The sequence below is a fragment of the Mercenaria mercenaria genome, chromosome 15, assembly GCF_021730395.1.
Source record: "Mercenaria mercenaria strain notata chromosome 15, MADL_Memer_1, whole genome shotgun sequence".
In the NCBI taxonomy this organism is placed as follows: domain Eukaryota; kingdom Metazoa; phylum Mollusca; class Bivalvia; order Venerida; family Veneridae; genus Mercenaria; species Mercenaria mercenaria.
Window position 1 is genome coordinate 25,597,441 of NC_069375.1, and position 19,771 is coordinate 25,617,211.

General features: G+C 38.8%; 1 protein-coding gene across 2 annotated transcripts in view; it reads right to left on the minus strand.

Moving 5' to 3' along the window:
* Positions 1-19,771, minus strand: part of LOC123549420 (uncharacterized) — a 77,136-nt gene that overhangs the window by 14,359 nt on the left and 43,006 nt on the right. The window contains exons 7-9 of one of the 2 annotated variants that reach the window (XM_053524820.1): positions 13,907-14,060; positions 13,293-13,505; positions 5,476-5,661 (exon numbers count right to left, since the gene is read on the minus strand). In XM_053524820.1, coding sequence (XP_053380795.1) covers positions 5,476-5,661; positions 13,293-13,505; positions 13,907-14,060 — 553 coding nt within the window. The remainder of the gene's footprint in view (positions 1-5,475; positions 5,662-13,292; positions 13,506-13,906; positions 14,061-19,771) is intronic. The other variant, XM_053524821.1, reaches the window with a different exon arrangement.

Below are 19,771 nucleotides of genomic sequence, written 5' to 3' on the forward strand. Positions count from 1 at the left end.
AGTTTATATCATCGTACGTATAAAGTGACATAGTTTAACTTAGTGTTATTATTTTCATCAGGGCGACCACAGAGTGCTTGAAAACGATCGTTTTTGTTTCGATTCTTTGTTCTCAGAAAGTTACTGGGACTCGGAGATTCTATTTTTAGTAAGCGGTTTCGCCGCTATTCATAGCTGACCTTGACCACTACAGTACTGATCACGCACGCTATCAGAGGATAATAAACAAACATGGCGGATATACAGAAGATACACATTTTCGGACATTCTTTTGTGAAAAGGCTGAAGCAATTTATACAGGATTCTGATGACTTAAAATTTAATTTAGATTTGAACTCTAGGCCCATGGTGCAATATACAGGATTCTCTGGAGCTACGATCATGACAGTACGGCAGCACTTAGACCAGATCGAAGACTTTGCGCCAGACTTAGTCGTACTGGTTATCGGTACTAACGATTTGTGCGATGCCTCAATGAGCAGTGACGGAGTAGCAAATCAGTTAATGGACTTGGTGGACACATTACTTTTTGTGATTGGTGTACCTAAGGTGATTGTTACCCAAATCCTGCATCGCACAGAAGGGAACATCAGGTCAAAACACTGGGTCAATATCGACTGGTACAATAACCGAGTAGACAAAACCAACATCATTCTATCGACACTAGACAACAAACCACACCATCGATCAAAACTTTGGCGGTTGAAAGGGTTTTGGACAGTCGATACGAAAGCTATGGTGTATGCCCAAGATGGCTGTCACCTCAGTCCTACTGGCAACATGAAGTTGTACAGGAACCTAAGGGCAGCAGTGGTCGCCTCGATGAATTGTTCCGTACTACGTGTGTAAGATAAGATAAGTACTTTGGTTTGTTTATTTCACAGTACAAATTAGCCTGAAGGCTCAGCAAGGTTTAAAATTCCTAATTATCAATCAAGGATACAAATTATTCACACTTCTAAATAATTTGATTTTAATTGCAAAACCAGGTACATTATTTAGCTCATCAACAAAAGAGTTTTCATGTAACTGGTTACAAAAGTATAGGTAGAATTTGTATAAATGACATTACCTACAGGATTATACTATAATAGGTGATGCTATGTCATTTAGTCATATTAACATAATTGCCATGGTGTTAAATGCAAGTTCCTATTTACTCATAAATCTATTTATGTCGATCAGTTTGACACCCTTTATTGTCTAAAGTACTTCCCAATGCAAGCAACAAGGTAGAAAACGTTAATTTACATGTATTGTATTATTAATTGTGGCGGATGTTGTCGCTGTTTTACTGTCGAAAAGATTATAATGGTCGAAATAATACATTTACAAGATTAAAACGCTTTACTTCGTATTTTGACAGCTGAAGCGATATACAATGTACTGACGTTTTTCCAGTAAAGACTTATGTTTCTGATTTAGAAACACATATTATGATGATGCTGGGATCATTATTTTCCAGCTGTTACAGTTACAATGTAACTACTGCAGGTTTAACCACTTGCACGTGTGTGTAGGACAGCTGATGCGATAAACACTGTACTGACGTTTTTCCAGTACAGACTAGATAAATGTTTTACAGCCATAATGTTACTTATTTGAGACATTTGTCTTAAATCATTAACTTCCAGCCGTCATGGTCTTAATTTTAGACCTAAATTGGTCACACCTTTATGTAAGACAACTGATTGTATAAACAATGGACTGATGAATATTCCAGTTCTTATGAAATATTAGCACATTTGTAATTTAACTTAATTACTTATTATATAAACATCTTTATTCACGTTAAGATTCAGTGAATGCCTTACTCTGTTTCGACAAAACTTTATCAACAATTTTATTGAATTCCAGATGAAAAGAATACGGTCTGCAAAAAAGACGCACTGCTGCAGTACGCAGCCTCCAGATGAGACTCAGGCAGACAACTCTGCACAGAACACAGTAGAATGTCAAGAATCATCTACAACAGTTACAAAAAGGGCTAAAACAAAAACTAAGAAACAAAGACCTTCACGCGCTCATCCTGTGCTAAACGCGCCAGCGCCAATACTAGACATGGAACAATCAGTCATACCAAGTACCTCAGTAAATGAAGCACAGAGTGGTGAAGAGATCTCATCACCAGATGACTCAGTCTTTTCTAACACAGACAGTGACACAACTCAGACTCCAAACAAGACTACCAAAAAGCGCAGACATTCAAAGCCTAAAAACGGAAAAACGACAAAAAGCTCCAAGCGAGCGAAGCGCACAAGGCCGTGTCAGGTGGAACAGTCCAGTTCCGAATCAGACTGCAGTGATAGTGATTCAGATGATTCAGAATACAATGATTTAAATGACGTTAATCACATTGTTGAAGCTCATACAAAGGCTATACTCCCAGGTAACTGTAATGGCAAGGACTCACTAACACCCATAAATACACCCATCCTCTCGCAAATAAAATCATCGCTACAGAAAAAAATCTGGAAAAATAAATACATTGATTTCGGCCTTCTCTTACCAAATAGTTCCCTTGTCCAGGATTCCAAGTTCACTCTTCAGGTGGACAGACGTTCTAACTTACATGTTATTCCCCAATCCAGGTCACGTAAAATAACAAGTATTGAATCCTGGACAACCGCATTTCTACGTTTTGTAGCTGTCTATTCTCAAAAATATCCAGCAGAGACCCCGGCCCTTATGAAATATGGTGAAATTGTACGCGACATTGCCACTCGCAGCCCTGGTCTGAGCTTTCTCCAGTATGACATGCAATTTAGGCTACTGAGAGAACATGCAATTGTCCAATGGGACACATTGCAGGGAGGGTGGCGGCGGTGTCCCTTGTGGCGGTTTCAGACCACTCTGATATGTTATCTGTTCAAAGTTTCAATAATGTTAGTTCATATGTAAATATTGTACATATTTGGCATTTCAATAAAATGCCCATTTTCACTCTATCCGTACTTGTGTTTTCACTGATAACATACTAGTGTCCGTTTGCCCTCGTTTTGCCCCAATCCATGCACCAATACATAAATATATTTTATGGTTACATAAAAGCATTTATGTCATTGTGACATGCTGCTCTATTTACTTGTTGTGTTTATCATCAACCAATCAATAGCTAGCTAGCCATCACGTGACCCGCATAATCCAATCAATTCTAAGCATCGCCATTATTCTCGCAGATTTTTCAATAATTACACACGATAGTTCTGAAGATTTACCACCTCCTCCCATTCCTCCACCTCTTCCAGTAAAGATAATTGTATAAGTTAATTTCCCTTATGTTTATTCATTTTTAACACATGTGTAAAAGCTGTACATATTGAAATATTAAGATTTAAACGTGCTCATAATTCACATAATATTTTATGCGAATTGTTTCTTCCATGCTAATTTTTAACTACCATGCTTTGTATCATGTATTTTAATAGTTGGGCGGTTTCAGACCACCCTGATATGTTTTCTGTTCAAAGTTTCAATAATGTTAGTTCATATGTAAATATTGTACATATTTGGCATTTCAATAAAATGCCCATTTTCACTCGGCGGTTTCAGACCACCCTGATATGTTTTCTGTTCAAAGTTTCAATAATGTTAGTTCATATGTAAATATTGTACATATTTGGCATTTCAATAAAATGCCCATTTTCACTCTATCAGTACTTGTGTTTTCACTGATAACATACTAGTGTCCGTTTGCCCTCGTTTTGCCCCAATCCATGCACCAATACATAAAAGGGAAGTAATTAAAAAAAATAAATATTGTAAGTGGACAAAAGAAGGATCTGCCAAATAAATCTGTTGACATAAATGAAATTTCAGATCAGTATCTTCATTAGTTATGGAGATATAACAATTTTAATTTGAAATACAGGGAGGTAATTTGACATAAAATCAGTCCATAGTTATCTACCCTGATTGTCTCAGTCCAACTAATAGCAATAATGAAATTTCAAATAAGTCCTGTAAGTACTTACTGATATAAATCCATTTTGATTACAATCAGGGGCAGTAATCAGATATAAAATAACTCTGGAACCTATGATTGGATCTGATTTGTCATGGAATCCAAGCTTTATTGTTGTTGAAGATATTTTGGAAGTTTGTATCAACTAAAATCATAAATGAAGTCTCTATATAGCTGCAAAAGCCAAAATAGCCAATTTTGGACCTTTAAGGGGCCATAACTCTGGAACCCATGAAGGAATCTGGCAAGTTGAAGAAAGGAAGCAAGATCTTGTGGTGACACAAGTTGTGTGCAAGTTTGGTTAAATTCAAATCATAAATGAAGCTGCTATTGTGCAGACAAGGTCAAAATAGCTAATTTTGGCCATTTTAGGGGCCATAACTCTGGAACACATTATGGGATCTGGCCGGTTCAAGAAAGGAACCGAGATCTTATGGTGACACAAGTTTTGTGCAAGTCTGATTAAATTCAAATCATAAATGAAACCACTATCGTGCAACAAGAAATTGTTGACGGACGGACGGACGGACTGACGATGGAGGAAGGGTGATCACAAAAGCTCACCTTGTTACTGTGTGACAGGTGAGCTAATGACCTTTGACCTTTGGAACTCAAAATCAACATGGGTCATCTGCTTGACATTACCAACCTCCAGATTAAGTTTCCTGATCCTAGTCTCAAGAATTTTCAAGTTATTATCTGAAAACTGTTTAAATGTTCCGGTTCACTGTCACCTTGACCTGTGACCTACTGACCTCAAAATCATTAGGGGTCATCTGCTAGTCATAACCAACATCCCTATCAATTTTCATAGGCCCAAGCATTCTCAAGTTATCATCCGGAAACCGTTTAAATGTTCCAAGTCACTGTGACCTTGACCTTTGACCTACAGACCTCAAAGTCGAACTTGACCTGCATTTCATGATGTTACACCTATGTACTAAAATTTATGATCCTTGGCCCAAGCGTTCTCAAGTTATCATCTGGAAACCATTTAACTGTTCTGAGTCACTGTGACCTTGACCTTTGACCTACAGACCTCAAAGTCGAACTTGACCTGCATTTCATGATGTTACACCTGTGTACCAAAATTTATGATCCTAGGCCCAAGCGTTCTCAAGTTATCATCCAGAAACCATTTAACTGTTTTGAGTCCTTGTGACCTTGATCTTTGATCTACAGACCTCAAAGTCGAACTTGACCTGCATTTCATGATGTTACACCTGTGTACCAAAATTTATGATCCTAGGCCCAAGCATTCTAAAGTTATCATCTGGAAACCGTTTAACTGTTCAGGGTCACTATGACCTTGACCTTTGACCTACTGACCCCAAATTCGAACTTGACCTGTATTTTCTGATGTTACACCTGTGTACCAAAAATTATTTCAATTGGTCAATCCTTTCTTGAGTTATCATCCGGAAACCATGCAAAACCAACAGACTGACCGCCAAGCTCACTCCTATATACCCCCACAAAACGAATAACTAGCATGTCTATATATAACATACCTCTAATTACTGGTGGGTTAAAATTCTGTGCCGGATAGCTCTGTCCAGGAGGACCAATGACAAAATTTGATCCAGCACCCATTGCCACTTTTCCACCAAACACATTAAATGATCCTGAAGGAGGCATACTCATTGTACTACTACTGCCACTGCCATCAAGCCCATCTGAAGCTACAGAGTTCATGTCTGAAACACATCAATAACATCCAACCCATTACATCCTGAACTTTAGACACTAACAGACAAGTATGCCCATGGGCAGAATGTCGAGCCCACCAGCTGTCAAGTGTGACCTTGACCTTGGACCTGGTTCTTGCATATGACACTCCCTCTCATAATGGTGAACATTCATGCCAAGTTACATCAAAATCCCACCATGCATGAAGAAGAAATGCTCTGGACAAACTTTAATTTGACCTTTGACCTCAAACTGTGACCTTGACCTTTGAGATAGGAACATGGGGTTTGCACATGACACACCTTCTCATTGAGGTAAACATTCATGCCAAATATAACAAGATTGGTCAATGCATGTCAAAGTTATGGTCTGGACAAAATCAGACGGACGCACTGTCGGACGGACGGATGCACACATACACCAAAAGTGGCGACTATATCGAGCTCACCGCAAGCGGGTTCCACAAAAATCATACTTGTCTCTGAATGCAACACCTTTGCCAAAATTGGAAGTACGAAATGCGAAGAAGTCATTTAAAGTTATTTCTATTTTCAGTTCTAGCAGCCAAAAAGTTTGGCAAAGTGCCTACAATTTAAACAAGAAATGTCTTTAAAAAGACAAACGGCATACAGGTAAAAATGTTTGAAATGCGGAAAATGCAGAATAAAACAGGATGTACAAAAAAGATTTGAATTTGCATCTATGAACACTTGATTTATTTGCAAATATTTCAATGAAGCAGCAAATTTTAATGACCAATATGTATCCTTTCAGTGATAGAAAGTAAAACTGATTTGACGTCCTGTTCTTATTCTGAAATAATTTTGTGTTGGGTCAGAACCCCCAAAAGTAACCCACTAGACTAAGTACAATATCTCATCCCATAATTATACAATTAGTTGGACTAGAAATAAAAAATAAACCACAGAAGCTTTTATATCACTAGTAACCCAAACAATTCTAATTACTTGATTAAGTCTTCAGTTTTTATAAAACTTAAAGCAAGAAATCAAGTTGAGATCAGTTGAACATTAATTTGCAGGTTGGGAAAACTTCTATAAGTGTTGAAATATTTTTTTGTTTGGGTAAAATAATAGTTAAATACTTACATATATGATGGAATAGTGATTTTTCAATTGAATTTGCACATTGTTGTTGTTTGCATGGTCATTTTTTTCATAAAATTAATGATTTTTTTTCAGCTTATCTAAGCGAGGTGCCCAAATGGGGAAGAAGTTTACTTTCGATTTCTCTTATGATGATAAATTACTAAAGATTTTAAAATTGGAATAAATCATGTTAGCTCTGGGTACAAAAACTACGACATATCCTCTATTTAATATGTGCCTTCTGTTATTCAATGTCATTTAAATCTTAGTAATAAATGGTCTTCTTTTCAGCGTGCACCTGTTCCATGCCCCGATTATTATAATATATGTCAAAATTCATGTTATACAGCTCACGCTGAAAAAATGAGAGGGCCATGAAGGCCCTAGATTGCTCATCTGAGTTACACTGTTTGCTTGAACAGTTATGGTGGAGGTTATGCAACTTGAAGGAAATATTCTGCAATAATTCTGAAATAGTGTCAGTGTTTTCCAACAAGAATTTTAATTATATATACGAGGGATGTTCGAAATGAATTGCTTATTTCTATCTGGAGACTTCAAATTTCAAGTTAGCCCAAAAGGGCTCATTTCATGCCCTCAAAGTACTCCCTGTGGCTAGAAATGCAAAGTTTCAGCCGATGTATCCACTTCTTGAAGGCGTCACGTTACGCTGATTTGGGCACAGTAATAAGGTACTGATGAATGGCAGATCCAAGTGCCTGTCGGGACTGCTATTTCCGCCCAGCAAGGAATGATTTCAATTTCAGAAACAAAAAGAAATCACATAGGGAAAGGTCTGGGGAATACGGGGCGTGAGGCAAAACAGTTACTCTTTCTTTCTTCAAAAACGCCGTAACTATTGCGGAGGTATGAGTGGGGGCATTGTATGTAGAAGACAGACATGTTTTAAACCAGTGGCAGGGCGTCGTTTCTGATAATACTTTTTCAGTTTCTTCAGTACTACGTCTTTGTAGTACTTTCCGGTGATGCTTTTGCCCTTTTTCACCGGCACTTTTATTGCGACTCCTTCACCAGAGAAGAAGATTGCATACAAAACCTTCTATGCACTCAAAGAACGTTTGGCAATTATTGGGCATTTGCTGTGTTTAGTGGCCCAGATCTTATTGCTAACCTTTCTGACGGGCTCAAAATAATGGACCCAGGTTTCATCACCTGTGACGACATTGGCAAACTGTTTTTTGTCATATTTTGGAAACATTTGAAGCAGCTTTTTGGCCACTTTAACCCGTTGCCTCTTTTGCTCATCAGTCAACAGATGTGGCACCCATCGTTGATAGTGATATGCCTACCTTTCGTGCAATATCATGAACTGTAAATCTGGCATCTCCTTCAATGATTTCCTTTATTTTGGAAACAATTTCTGTACGAGATGCAGATTTTGGCCTACCTGATTTCCGTGCATTTTTGATGGACTCTACACCAGACTCAAATTTCTTTTTCCACCGCCGAACTGTGTCATAAGACACACAAGAAGGTCCATAAGCAGTAGAAAGTTCAGTCATCAGCTGCTTCAAAGAACAACCAGTTTTGAGCAAGCTTTGATGTAAGCCTGTATTTCATCTTTCTTGCCGACGCTTCTACCAACCATTTTTACTACAGTGGTCAATGATTGCGTGTATTCAAATGGCAAATTTTATGTCTTACACTTAGTCTAACATGTACATTTATACACCGTTGTGTATGTATTGAATAACCCTATACAGGTAGGTATTGGTTTTTATCGTGCCCCACGTGGATATCAAGCTAGAGGACAATAAGCAATTCATATCGAACACTCCTCGTATATAACTATAATTTGTATCATAGCTCAGTGTTTTTTCTTAACAAATTTGGTGCAGGTAATTCGTATACTCTGAGTACAGAGTGCTGTAACTAAAAGTGTGCAGGTATTTAATACCCGCACGCTAGTTACCGCACTGTTGGAAAGAAAAGTATGCCTGCGTGTCTGAAACAGTAGACTGCGAAGTGTATTTTATTGATTTTCTGCTCTAGCATTGGTTTATTTTACCTGGGCTTTACACATTTGTAAAGCAAGGATTTTAGTACTCACTGAACTGCTGTATATGGCAATGTGGAACACCTACAACTACCATATATGACAGGCTATGATACAAAACAGAAAGAACATTAAAACTCTCGGGTAAACGATTTATACTCAGGGGCTATGCCCCCTCGTACAAATCGTTTACCCTCGAGTTTCAATGCTCTTTCTATTACATATATCTATTCATGGGCAAATAAGTGTATGTTGCACGGTAGGAGCGGGCATAAGACGTTGGGGGAATGACGACATGGGAAACTAAGAGACAATATCAAAGTTTCCACTACATACAATTAATTCTTATGGAAAAGTGACAACTCACTCTGGTGCCCAGGTTGTTGACAAATCGGAATAATTTGAACAATCTTGGTAGAGAGTCACACAATGACCATTCGTATAAAATAATTTTAGAATCAGGCCAGCAATTTCTGACAAAGATATTCTTAAAATTTCCACTATATACGTATAGGAAAAAAGTGACCATGTCCTCTGGCAGCCAAGTTCTTAACGAATCAGGATAAGTTGAACAAGGCAGTCTGAAAGACAGCTATATCCCACGTCGCTGTTATCATAGTGAATGGGTTGATGGTATTGGGTGGAAGCATTGACGTTGTTAAGTATATTTTATAGTTCATGTATGACAACATCAATGAATTTGAAAATCCTTCAAAGGGTCCAGACACAAAATGGAAAGCTCAAACCTTTGACCTTGAATTGTGACCTTGAACTTGAATCAACATAGCTGTCTCATGAGTTCTGCACATTGTCTTGATGAGGTGATCATTTGACCCAAGTTTCATTAAAATCCTTCAAGGATTTTAGGAGATACAGAGCGTACACAGTGTTACGAACGGACGGACAGAGACCATTCCTATAACCCCCCCACTGCTCTTGGCGGAATTAACAATCTTGGCAGAGGATCATAAAAAGACCATTTGAATGTGTGAAATTATTATAAAATTGGTCAAGCAATTCATACAAGATTTTAAAAGTTTTCACTGTATACATACTGGGGAAAGTGACCACGCCCTTATGCGGCCATTTTTTGACAAAGCGGAATAATTTGAACAATCTTGGTAGAGGGTCATACAAAGACCAAAGACCACTTGTGCAAAACCGTTTTTTATGGTGCCAAAGACTAAGTCTGATGAAGATCCATCAAGTGCTATACGCGAAGAAATAGTTTAAAGTTCTTTTCTCCATTTTTTTGCTCTAGCGGTTAAAAAATTGGGCTAAGTGCCCCTACCTGAACAAAGTTGAAGGAGGACCATAGGATAATGCTACAGACTAAGTTTGATAAAGGTCCATTGCAGGGCAAATGTGAAGAAGTCATTAAAAGTTATTTCTTTTTTAGCTCTAGAGGCCCCTTAAAGGGGTCAAATGTCAAAATTTGAACAAATTTGATAAAGGACTTTATAATTACGATGCTACAGGCCAAGTTTAATGAAGATCCATCAAGCAGTTCATGAGTGGAAGTTGTGTAAAGCTTTTCATATTTGTAGCACCAGTAGCCCCTTAAAGGGGCTGAGGGGCTGAGTGCCCCCATTGGAACAAAACTGGGTGAAGCCCTAATAATAATGGTACAGACCTAGTTTGATGAAGATCCATCAAGCAGTTCATGAGAAAAAGACCTTGCCAAAAAGTTGTTTAAAGAATTTTCTATTTTTAGCTCTAGCCGCCCTTTAAATCAGTCAAGCTGAACCATTTGAAAAGTTTGAGCTAAGACCTTGCCAGGGTGCTACATACCAAGTTTGGTGCAATTCTGACAAATAGTGTCAGAGTATATGTTTACGTAAACTTTGGACCATGTACGACAAATGATGGACTATCCACCTAAACTTATAAATTACCCAGAAACCTTCAGTACAGCTGAGCTAAAAACCAAAAGTGTTACAGAAGTTTCTGTAGGTGCTGCCATATTTGTATATCTACTTCTTTACCTGTAACAATAGAAAGTAGTAAGCAACTACAGTATGTACACTTTCTGTTTTTTACTACGCTATACAATATTAGGTAATTAAACAAGAGCTGTCACTAATGGTAACAAATGCCCCCGCAGCACCTTGACCTTTGACCTGGTGACCCCAAAGTCAGTAGGGGTGGTGTACTCAATAGGTACTATCAGCATGTGAAGTTTAAAGGTCCTAGGTGCAGTGGTTCGCGAGTAAAGTGCCTTCATGCAAAAAGTTAACGTTGGCCCCTGTGACCTTGACCTTTAACCTGGTGACCCCAAAGTCAGCAGGGGTGGTGTACTCAATAAGTACTATCAGCACGTGAAGTTTGAAGGTCCTGGGTGCAGTGGTTTGCGAGTAGTGCCTTCATGCAAAAAGTTAACATCGGCCACTGTGACCTTGATCTTTGACCTGGTGACCCCAAAGTCAGTAGGAGTGGTGTACTCAATAAGTACTATCAGCATGTGAAGTCTGAAGGTCCTGGGTGCAGTGGTTCGCGAGTAAAGTGCCGTCATGCAAAAAGTTAACGTTGGCCCCTGTGACCTTGACCTTTGACCCAAAGTCAGTAGGGGTGGTGTACTCAATAAGTACTATCAGCATGTGAAGTTTGAAGGTCCTGGGTGCAGTGGTTTGCAAGTAAAGTGCCTTCATGCAAAAAGTTAACGTTGGCCCCTGTGACCTTGACCTTTGACCTGGTGACCCCAAAGTCAGTAGGGGTGGTGTACTCAATAAGTACTATCAGCATGTGAAGTTTGAAGGTCCTGGGTGCAGTGGTTCGCGAGTAAAGTCCACACAAAAATCCTTACCTGAGGTAGAGATAGGTCAAAATACACCTCAAAAATTGGATGTAACATGCATGTTGTACTACAGAAAAGTGGTCTTGATTTTCCCCTATGACTGGTAATGAAAAAGTTACAATATAAGCTATTTATAGTAACAACAAAGGGAAGTAATTCTAAAGAAGGGACTTGCCCATGACACTCTGTCTCATGATGGTGTACAATTGTGCCAAGTTACATCAAAATCCCTCCATGCATAAATAGGAAATGCTCTGGACAAAGTCATTCTTGAATTTGGCATTTGACCTCTTAGTGTGACCTTGACCTTAGACCTAGGTATCTGGTTCTTGCGCACAACAATCCGTCTTATGTTGGTGAACATTTGTGCCAAGTTACATCAAAATCCCTCCATGCATAAATAGGAAATGCTCTGGACAAAGTCATTCTTGAATTTGGCATTTGACCTCTTAGTGTGACCTTGACCTTAGACCTAGGTATCTGGTTCTTGCGCACAACAATCCGTCTCATGGTAGTGAACATTTATGCAAAGTTACATCAAAATCCCTCCATGAATTAAGAAGAAATGTTCCAGACAGTCATTCTTGTATCTGACCTTTGGCCTCTATGTGTGACCTTGACCTTCGACCTAGGGACCAGGTTCTTGGCAAGACACTCCGTCACATAGTGGTGAACATTTGTGCCAAGTAATATTCAAATCCTGTTTTGCATGACAAAGTTATACGCCAGACAGGAAATATGACCCTTTAACCTTTGATCTCCAATTGTGACCTTGACCTTTAAGCTAGGGTTCTGGATGACACATCATCTCATCATGGGGAACATTTATGCCAAGTAATATTAAAAGCCCTCGATGAATGACAGAGTTCTGGACGGAACAGGAAAAAAACCCTGATTTTTGACCCCCAATTGTGACCTTGACCTTTGAGCTAGGGGTCCAGGTTTTGCGCTTGACAAGTCATCTCATCATGGGGAACATTTGTGCCAAGTAATATTAAAATCCCTTCATGGGTGGTAGAGTTATGGTCCGGACAGGAAAAAAGCCCTGTTGACCTTTGACCTCAAATTGTGACCTTGACCTTCGAGCCAGGGGTCCGGGATTTCTGCCTGACATGTCGTCTCTTCATGGGGATCACTTGTGCCAAGTGATATTAAAATCCCTTAATGAATGACAGAGTTATGGACCGGACACGGAACAGTTCCTATTCATGCCATGTTAACATTTGACTGCCAAGTGTGACCTTGACCTTTGAGCTAGGGGTCTGAAAGTCGTGCATAACACATCGTTTTATTATGAGGTACATTGGTGCCAAATAATATTAAAATCCTTTCAAGGATGGCAGAGTTATGGACCGGACAGGAAAAAAAGCCCTGTTGACCTTTGACCTCCAATTGTGACCTTGACCTTTAAGCTAAGGGTCCGGGGTTTGCGTATGACACATCGTCTCATCATGGGGAACATTTGTGCCAAGTAATATTAAAATCCTTTTAACGGACGGATGGACAGAAAGACGGACGGACAGAATGACGAACGGTATAGCACATTCCTATAGTCCCCGAAACTGGTTTTCAACCAGTAGGGGACTAATAAGCAGAACAAGTTTTATTTTTCCAATTTTTTACTTATTAGCCCATTGAGCATTTCCTGGATATAGACCAGTTGTATAGCACAAACTATGAACCAGTGCTTTATGTAAGGAGCCATGTAATAATACCTACTGTATGACTGGTTGGAATGTGAACTGTGTATTGCCACGGTTCCTTCAACTCTTACATCCCCACCATACACATTAAAAGACCCAGGTCCACCATGTGGCATTGAAGAACCGCTACCCGGATGATAATAAAAGCCATCTCCTTGATCATAACCTCTTTTACTGAATGATATTTGTTGAATGCGTTCTACTGTTGCTGGTTTGGCTTGTGCATTTTCTGAAAAAAATAATGAATAACTGTAAACTTTGTTAACGTCTACAGAATGCTTTAAGGTAAAAAAGGCAGACAGAAATTGCACAAACAGAAGTAATTTACCATAAAACTAGTTTATTCTTGAAATTTTGACATTGTAACATATTTGGTTGGTGTAGCTGTATCAGAAATTGCTTGTTCTACTAAGCAATGAACTGAAACAAAGGAAAACTGAGCCATTTATACATTAATCCATTTTTTAATAGTGCCACATAAGAATATCCTGCATTCTAAACACTTACTGTTGTATAAAGTCACACTACTCTTTTCAAATAACAAACGCTACTACTGAAGACTCCCACTAAGAGACTTGAAATAATTTTGAAATCATTAAAAGTAAATCTGTGTCCAATGTAAAATTATACCATTAAACTTCTCCTTAGGAACCAGCTTGTATGCCATTGCATAGTTTGTAGAAGCATTGACGAAAGCCGCTGCAAGCAGCATCTTCGGATTCTCGCCGCATTCAACCACAACATCATGCCAGGACTTCAGCATCTGATGGATCCTCTGCTGCACCTATTTAATAATAAAGTATCTCCTTAAAGCATTTCAAAGTTCTCCATAGAACCATATAGGAAACAAGAGCTGTCACTAATGGTGAAAAATGCCCTTGCAGCACCTTGACCTCTGACCTGGTGACCTTGACCTTTGACCTGGTGACCCCAAAGTCAGTAGGGGTCGTGTACTCAATAAGTACTATCAGCATGTGAAGTTAGGAGGTCCTGGGTGCAGTGGTTCGCAAATGAAGTGCCTTCATGCAAAAAGTTAACGTTGTGACGAACTAAAGGATGGAGATTTGAAAACTAATATGCCTCCCTTCGGGGGCATAAAAATAGCCTCCCATCCAATCTAAATTTTCAAACACAGCCATATTGGGAAAGTCTGATCAACCCACTGACAGGCATGTTTGTTTTGGGACTAATAAAGAGGGCATTAACAAATTTTATAGAAGGTCACCTAAAGATTTCTTGTAATAATTTCAAAATCATACCAGCAATTAACAAGATGTTTCACAAAATTTCCTGTTTTTTTTGTTTTTTTTTATCTATGTGGGCCATGTTTTTGAATAATATGGGTATTTCGCACAAACTTTGTAAAGGGTCACCCAAGAAACATTTGTGTGAAATTATTTTGAAGTTGGACAATCAGTTTTTAATATTGCCAGAGCAAAAGATAAGCTACATATTTGCATAAACACACAAATTTGTAAAAGACACAATCTGAATAATTATAATGCTTATCAAAACACATTATGTAAATTCAAAATGTACACTTCTCTTTTTATTTGAGGCATGCGCATCCGCACTCTGACAAAATGTCAAACAGACTGAAGACTACAGCAAATACATACCAGTCACAAGTATTATTGATTAAAATTTACTTCGCACTATGTGCTTTTGTCCCTATAATTTTGGACATGTGTCATTCTTCAAATGGTGTAAAGTACACAGCCAATTACAAGTTTATGATGCTTGATTGAGTAACCAATTTGAGAACTGACTTCAGTAATCTTAGGAAATATTATTATCCAAATGTTGGTAAAAACATACACTGGTGACTTATGCACATGGCTTTCATAAAGCTCAATTCAGTATGGATCATTAACCGAGCATTCATTAATAGGTTTTAATTCCAACAAATGCTGTTTTTTTCTAATTACAATTTTATTAAACATGACACTTTGTAAAACAAGAGGGCCAAGATGGCCCTAGGTCGCTCACAGTGACACCTGTGTAACACACCATAACAGTGTAAACATGTTTACCTAGTGATTTCATGGAGACAAATATTCTGACCAATTTTCATTAAGATTAGACCAAAAAATGTAGCCTCTTGAGTGTAAACAAACATTTTCTTTGATTCTAGAGTGTATACAAGCTTTCCCTATGATTTGATCTAGTGACCTAGTTTTTGACCCCACGTGACCCAGATTTGAAATCTACCAAGAATTCATGATAACAAACATTCTGACCAAATTTTATGAAGATAAAATCAAAAATGTGCCCCTAGGGTGTAAACAAGCTTATTCTTTGATTTGACCTGGTGACCTAGTTTTTGACCCCACATGACCCAGATAAAATTCCATTTGATATTTCATGCAGACAAACATTCTGACCAAGTTTCATGCACATTAAATGAACAAGAGTGTTAACAAGCTTTTCCTTTGATTTGACTGGGTTACCTAATTTCTGACCCAGTTTCAAACTTGACCTAGAAAGATTCTGACCTAGTTTCACGAAAGGAACCGAGATCTTATTGTGACCTAAGTTGTGTGTAAGTGTGGTAAAAATCAAATATAAAATGTCACTTCTATCATGTTCTCAAAGTAATAATTACCAAATTTTGGCTCTTTCAGGGGTCAATCAGGGGCTGTAAATAGAAATATCTAAGCTCTAGGCCTCCTTGTTTATTTTTAGAAATTTTTTTAAGATTTTCCTATGTAAAATCAAGTGACCCCTGGGGAGGGGTCAATTTTGACCCCAGGGGCCATGATTTGAATAAATTTTGTAGAGGTCAATGCTACATGTCAAATATCTAAGCTCTAGGCCTTCTGGTTTATTTTTTTATTTTTTTTGAAGATTTTCCTATAGAAATCGATGTAAAATCAAGTGACCCCTGGGGCAGGGTCAATTTTGACCCAGGGGTCATGATTTGAACAAGTTTAGTAGAGGTCCACTAGGCAATGCTACATGTCAAATATCTAAGCTCTAGGCTTCTGGTTTTTGAGAAGAAATTTTTTAAAGATTTTCCTATGTAAAATCAAGTGACTCCTGGGGTGGGGTCAATTTTGACCCCGGGGTCATGATTTGAACAAACTTGGTAGAGGTCCACTAGGCATTATGCTTCACACCAAATATCTAAGCTCTAGGCTTCTGGTTCTTGAGAAGAAAATTTTTTAAGTTTTTCCTTTCGGTTGCCATGGCAACCAGAGTTCTGCATGGAATTCAATTCTTTGAATAATTTTTGTAGAGCTTCACCCAAGGAACATTCCTGTGAAGTTTGGATGAAATTGGCCTAGCAGTTTATGAGGAGATGTCGTTTAAAGTAAAAGTTTACGGACGACGGACGGTGAGTGATCAGAATAGCTCACCCTGATTTTGTTTTTTTGTTTGTTTTGGGTTTTAACGCCGTTTTTTCAACAGTATTTCAGTCATGTAACGGCGGGCAGTTAACCTAAACAGTGTTCCTGGATTCTGTACCAGTACAAACCTGTTCTCCGCAAATAACTGCCAACTTCCCCACATGAATCAGAGGTGGAGGACTAATGATTTCAGACACAATGTCGTTTATCAAATAGTCACGGAGAACATACGCCCCGCCCGAGGATCGAACTCACGACCCCGCAATCCGTAGACCAACGCTTTACCTACTGAGCTAAGCGGGCGGGCTAGCTCACCCTGAGCCTTTGGCTCTGGTGAGCTAAAAAGTGATCAATAAAATCGATCTTAATGGTAATATTGATCATTATTGATTATTTTTAAAATAGTATTTGAACGTTGTGGGCATGTTGGCAAAAGTTAGGACTCTTCATCCAGTAACATTCACAACCGTATTTATTACATCTATCGACGTTCAAATTGTTGCTAAAACACTGCAGAAATGACAATATTTGTTTGAACGTGAATATGCAATAGGTTGGTTCACATACATGTTTGATAATACTGCCTACTTTACTTATACTATATAATTATAATAAATAATACAACAGGGTTCCCACAAAGCAGAGAAAATAAAATTCCCTGACTTTTCACTGACCAAACTCCATTTTCCCTGACAAAAACGTTCGCGTTCTGGGATGCTTACCTAGTCATCTATTGATAATTGTGGCCTCTATTCTTCCCATCAGACAACCCTTTCCATGTTTCTTGTTATATTGATAACTACAGGGTGTAAACATAATTTGTTCCAATTTAACGAATCGCTATAATATGTTAGTGTGATGTAACAGACAACAAGAAAGGCCCATACTATTCACTAACAAGAGGGCCATGATGGCCATTTTCGCTCACCTGAGTACCATTTCTTTAACCAAAAACAAAAAGAAAAAATTCTTACAAGGTACAAATGCAGACCAATATTCACATAAAACAAAGTCATATGACCTTTGACCCTTAAGTGTGACCCTGACATTGAATTTAGCCATCCGAAACATGCGCTCTGCACATCCTTTCAATGAGTGAACATTTGTGTCAGGTTTTTCTGAAATCCATCAAGGGGTTCAAGAGTTACAGAGCGGAAAGGAAATTGCTAACCAACACACAGACAGACAGACGGACACCAAGGCGATAACATAATACGTCCCTGCAGGCATATAAAAAAGAATCGAGATCTTACGGTGATACAAGTTGTGTGCAAGTTTTTTTAAAATCAAATCATAAATGAAGCTGCTATTGTGCAGACAAGGTCAAAATAGCCAATTTTGGCCATTTCAAGGGCCATAACTCTGGAACCCATTATGGGATCTGGCCGGTTAAAGAAAGGAACCAAGATCTTTTGGTGACAGAAGTTTTGTGCAAGTTTGATTAAATTCAAATCATAAATGAAGCTACTATTGTGCAGACAAGGTCAAAATAGCTAATTTTGGCCCTATCAGGGGCCATAACTCTGAAACCCATTATGGGATCTGGCCAGTTCAAGAAAGGAACCAAGATCTTATGGTGACCCAAGTTTTGTGCAAGATTGGTTAAAATAAAATCATAAATGAAGCTGCTATTGTGCAGACAAGGTCAAAATAGCTAATTTTGGCCCTTTCAGGGGCCATAACTCTGGAACCCATAATGGAATCTGACCAGTTCAAGAAAGGAACCAAGATCTTATGGTGATACAAGTTGTGTGCAAGTTTGGTTAAAATAAAATCATAAATGAAACCACTATCGAGCAGACAAGAAATTGTTGACGGACGCACGGACTGACGACGGGTGATCACAAAAGCTCACCTTGTCACTATGTGACAGGTGAGCTACACTAGAAATGTGTCCATGGGACATAGATGCCCCCACTACATGTCATTAAAATGACAATTTTTTCCCAGGTCAGGGGCCAGAACTCCTACAATACTGAATGAATCCGGACGCGAAACCCCAGGTGCACAACTGCACATGCTGACCAACATTCCTGTAAACTTTGGTGATTCTAGGTCAAATACTTTTGGAGCTACGTGCGACACAACATTAAAATGACCAATTTTTTACTAAGTCAGGGGCCATAACTCCTACTTGACTGGATGAATCCGGATGCAAAACCCCAGGTGCACAACTACACATGCTGACCAACATGCCTGGAAAGTTTTGTGACTCTAGGTCATATACTTTTGCAGCTAGGCATGACACAACATTAAAATGACCAATTTTTACAAAATCAGGGGCCATAACTTCTACAAGACTGAATGAATGCGGACACGAAACCCCAGGTGCACAACTACACATGCTGACCAACATTCCTGTAAACTTTGGTGATTCTAGGTCAAATACTTTTGGAGTTATGCGCGACACAACATTAAAATGACCAATTTTTTAGTAAATCAGGGGCCATAACTCCTACATGACTGGATGAATCTGGACGCGAAACCCCAGGTGCACAACTACACATGCTGACCAACATGCCTGTAAAGTTTTGTGACTCTAGGTCATATACTTTTGGAGCTAGGCACGACACAACATTAAAATGACCAATTTTTTACTAAGTCAGGGGCCATAACTCCTACATGACTGGATGAATCCGGACGCGAAACCCCAGGTGCACAACTACACATGCTGACCAACATGCCTGTAAAGTTTTGTGACTCTAGGTCATATACTTTTGGAGCTAGGCACGACACAACATTAAAATGACCAATTTTACAAAGTCAGGGGCCATAACTTCTACATGACTGAATGAATCCGGACGCGAAACCCCAGGTGCACAACTACACATGCTGACCAACATTCCTGTAAAGTTTTGTGACTCTACGTCAAATACTTTCAGAGCTACGCGCGACACAACATTTTCGGACGGACGGACGGACAAGAGCAAATCTATATGCCTCCCCCCCAAAGTGGGGGCATAAAAACTACCTATGATCAAGTTTTGGATTTTTCTACTGTGTCCGTTCAGACATTTAGTGTACAACATTCTATGAAAATTTGCCTTGATTCATATATCCTTAGGACGGCCAGCACATATTTATGCAACCTCGCAAGGTATATGTATGTTTTTGACAACACAGAAAATGACGTCACTTGACCTTC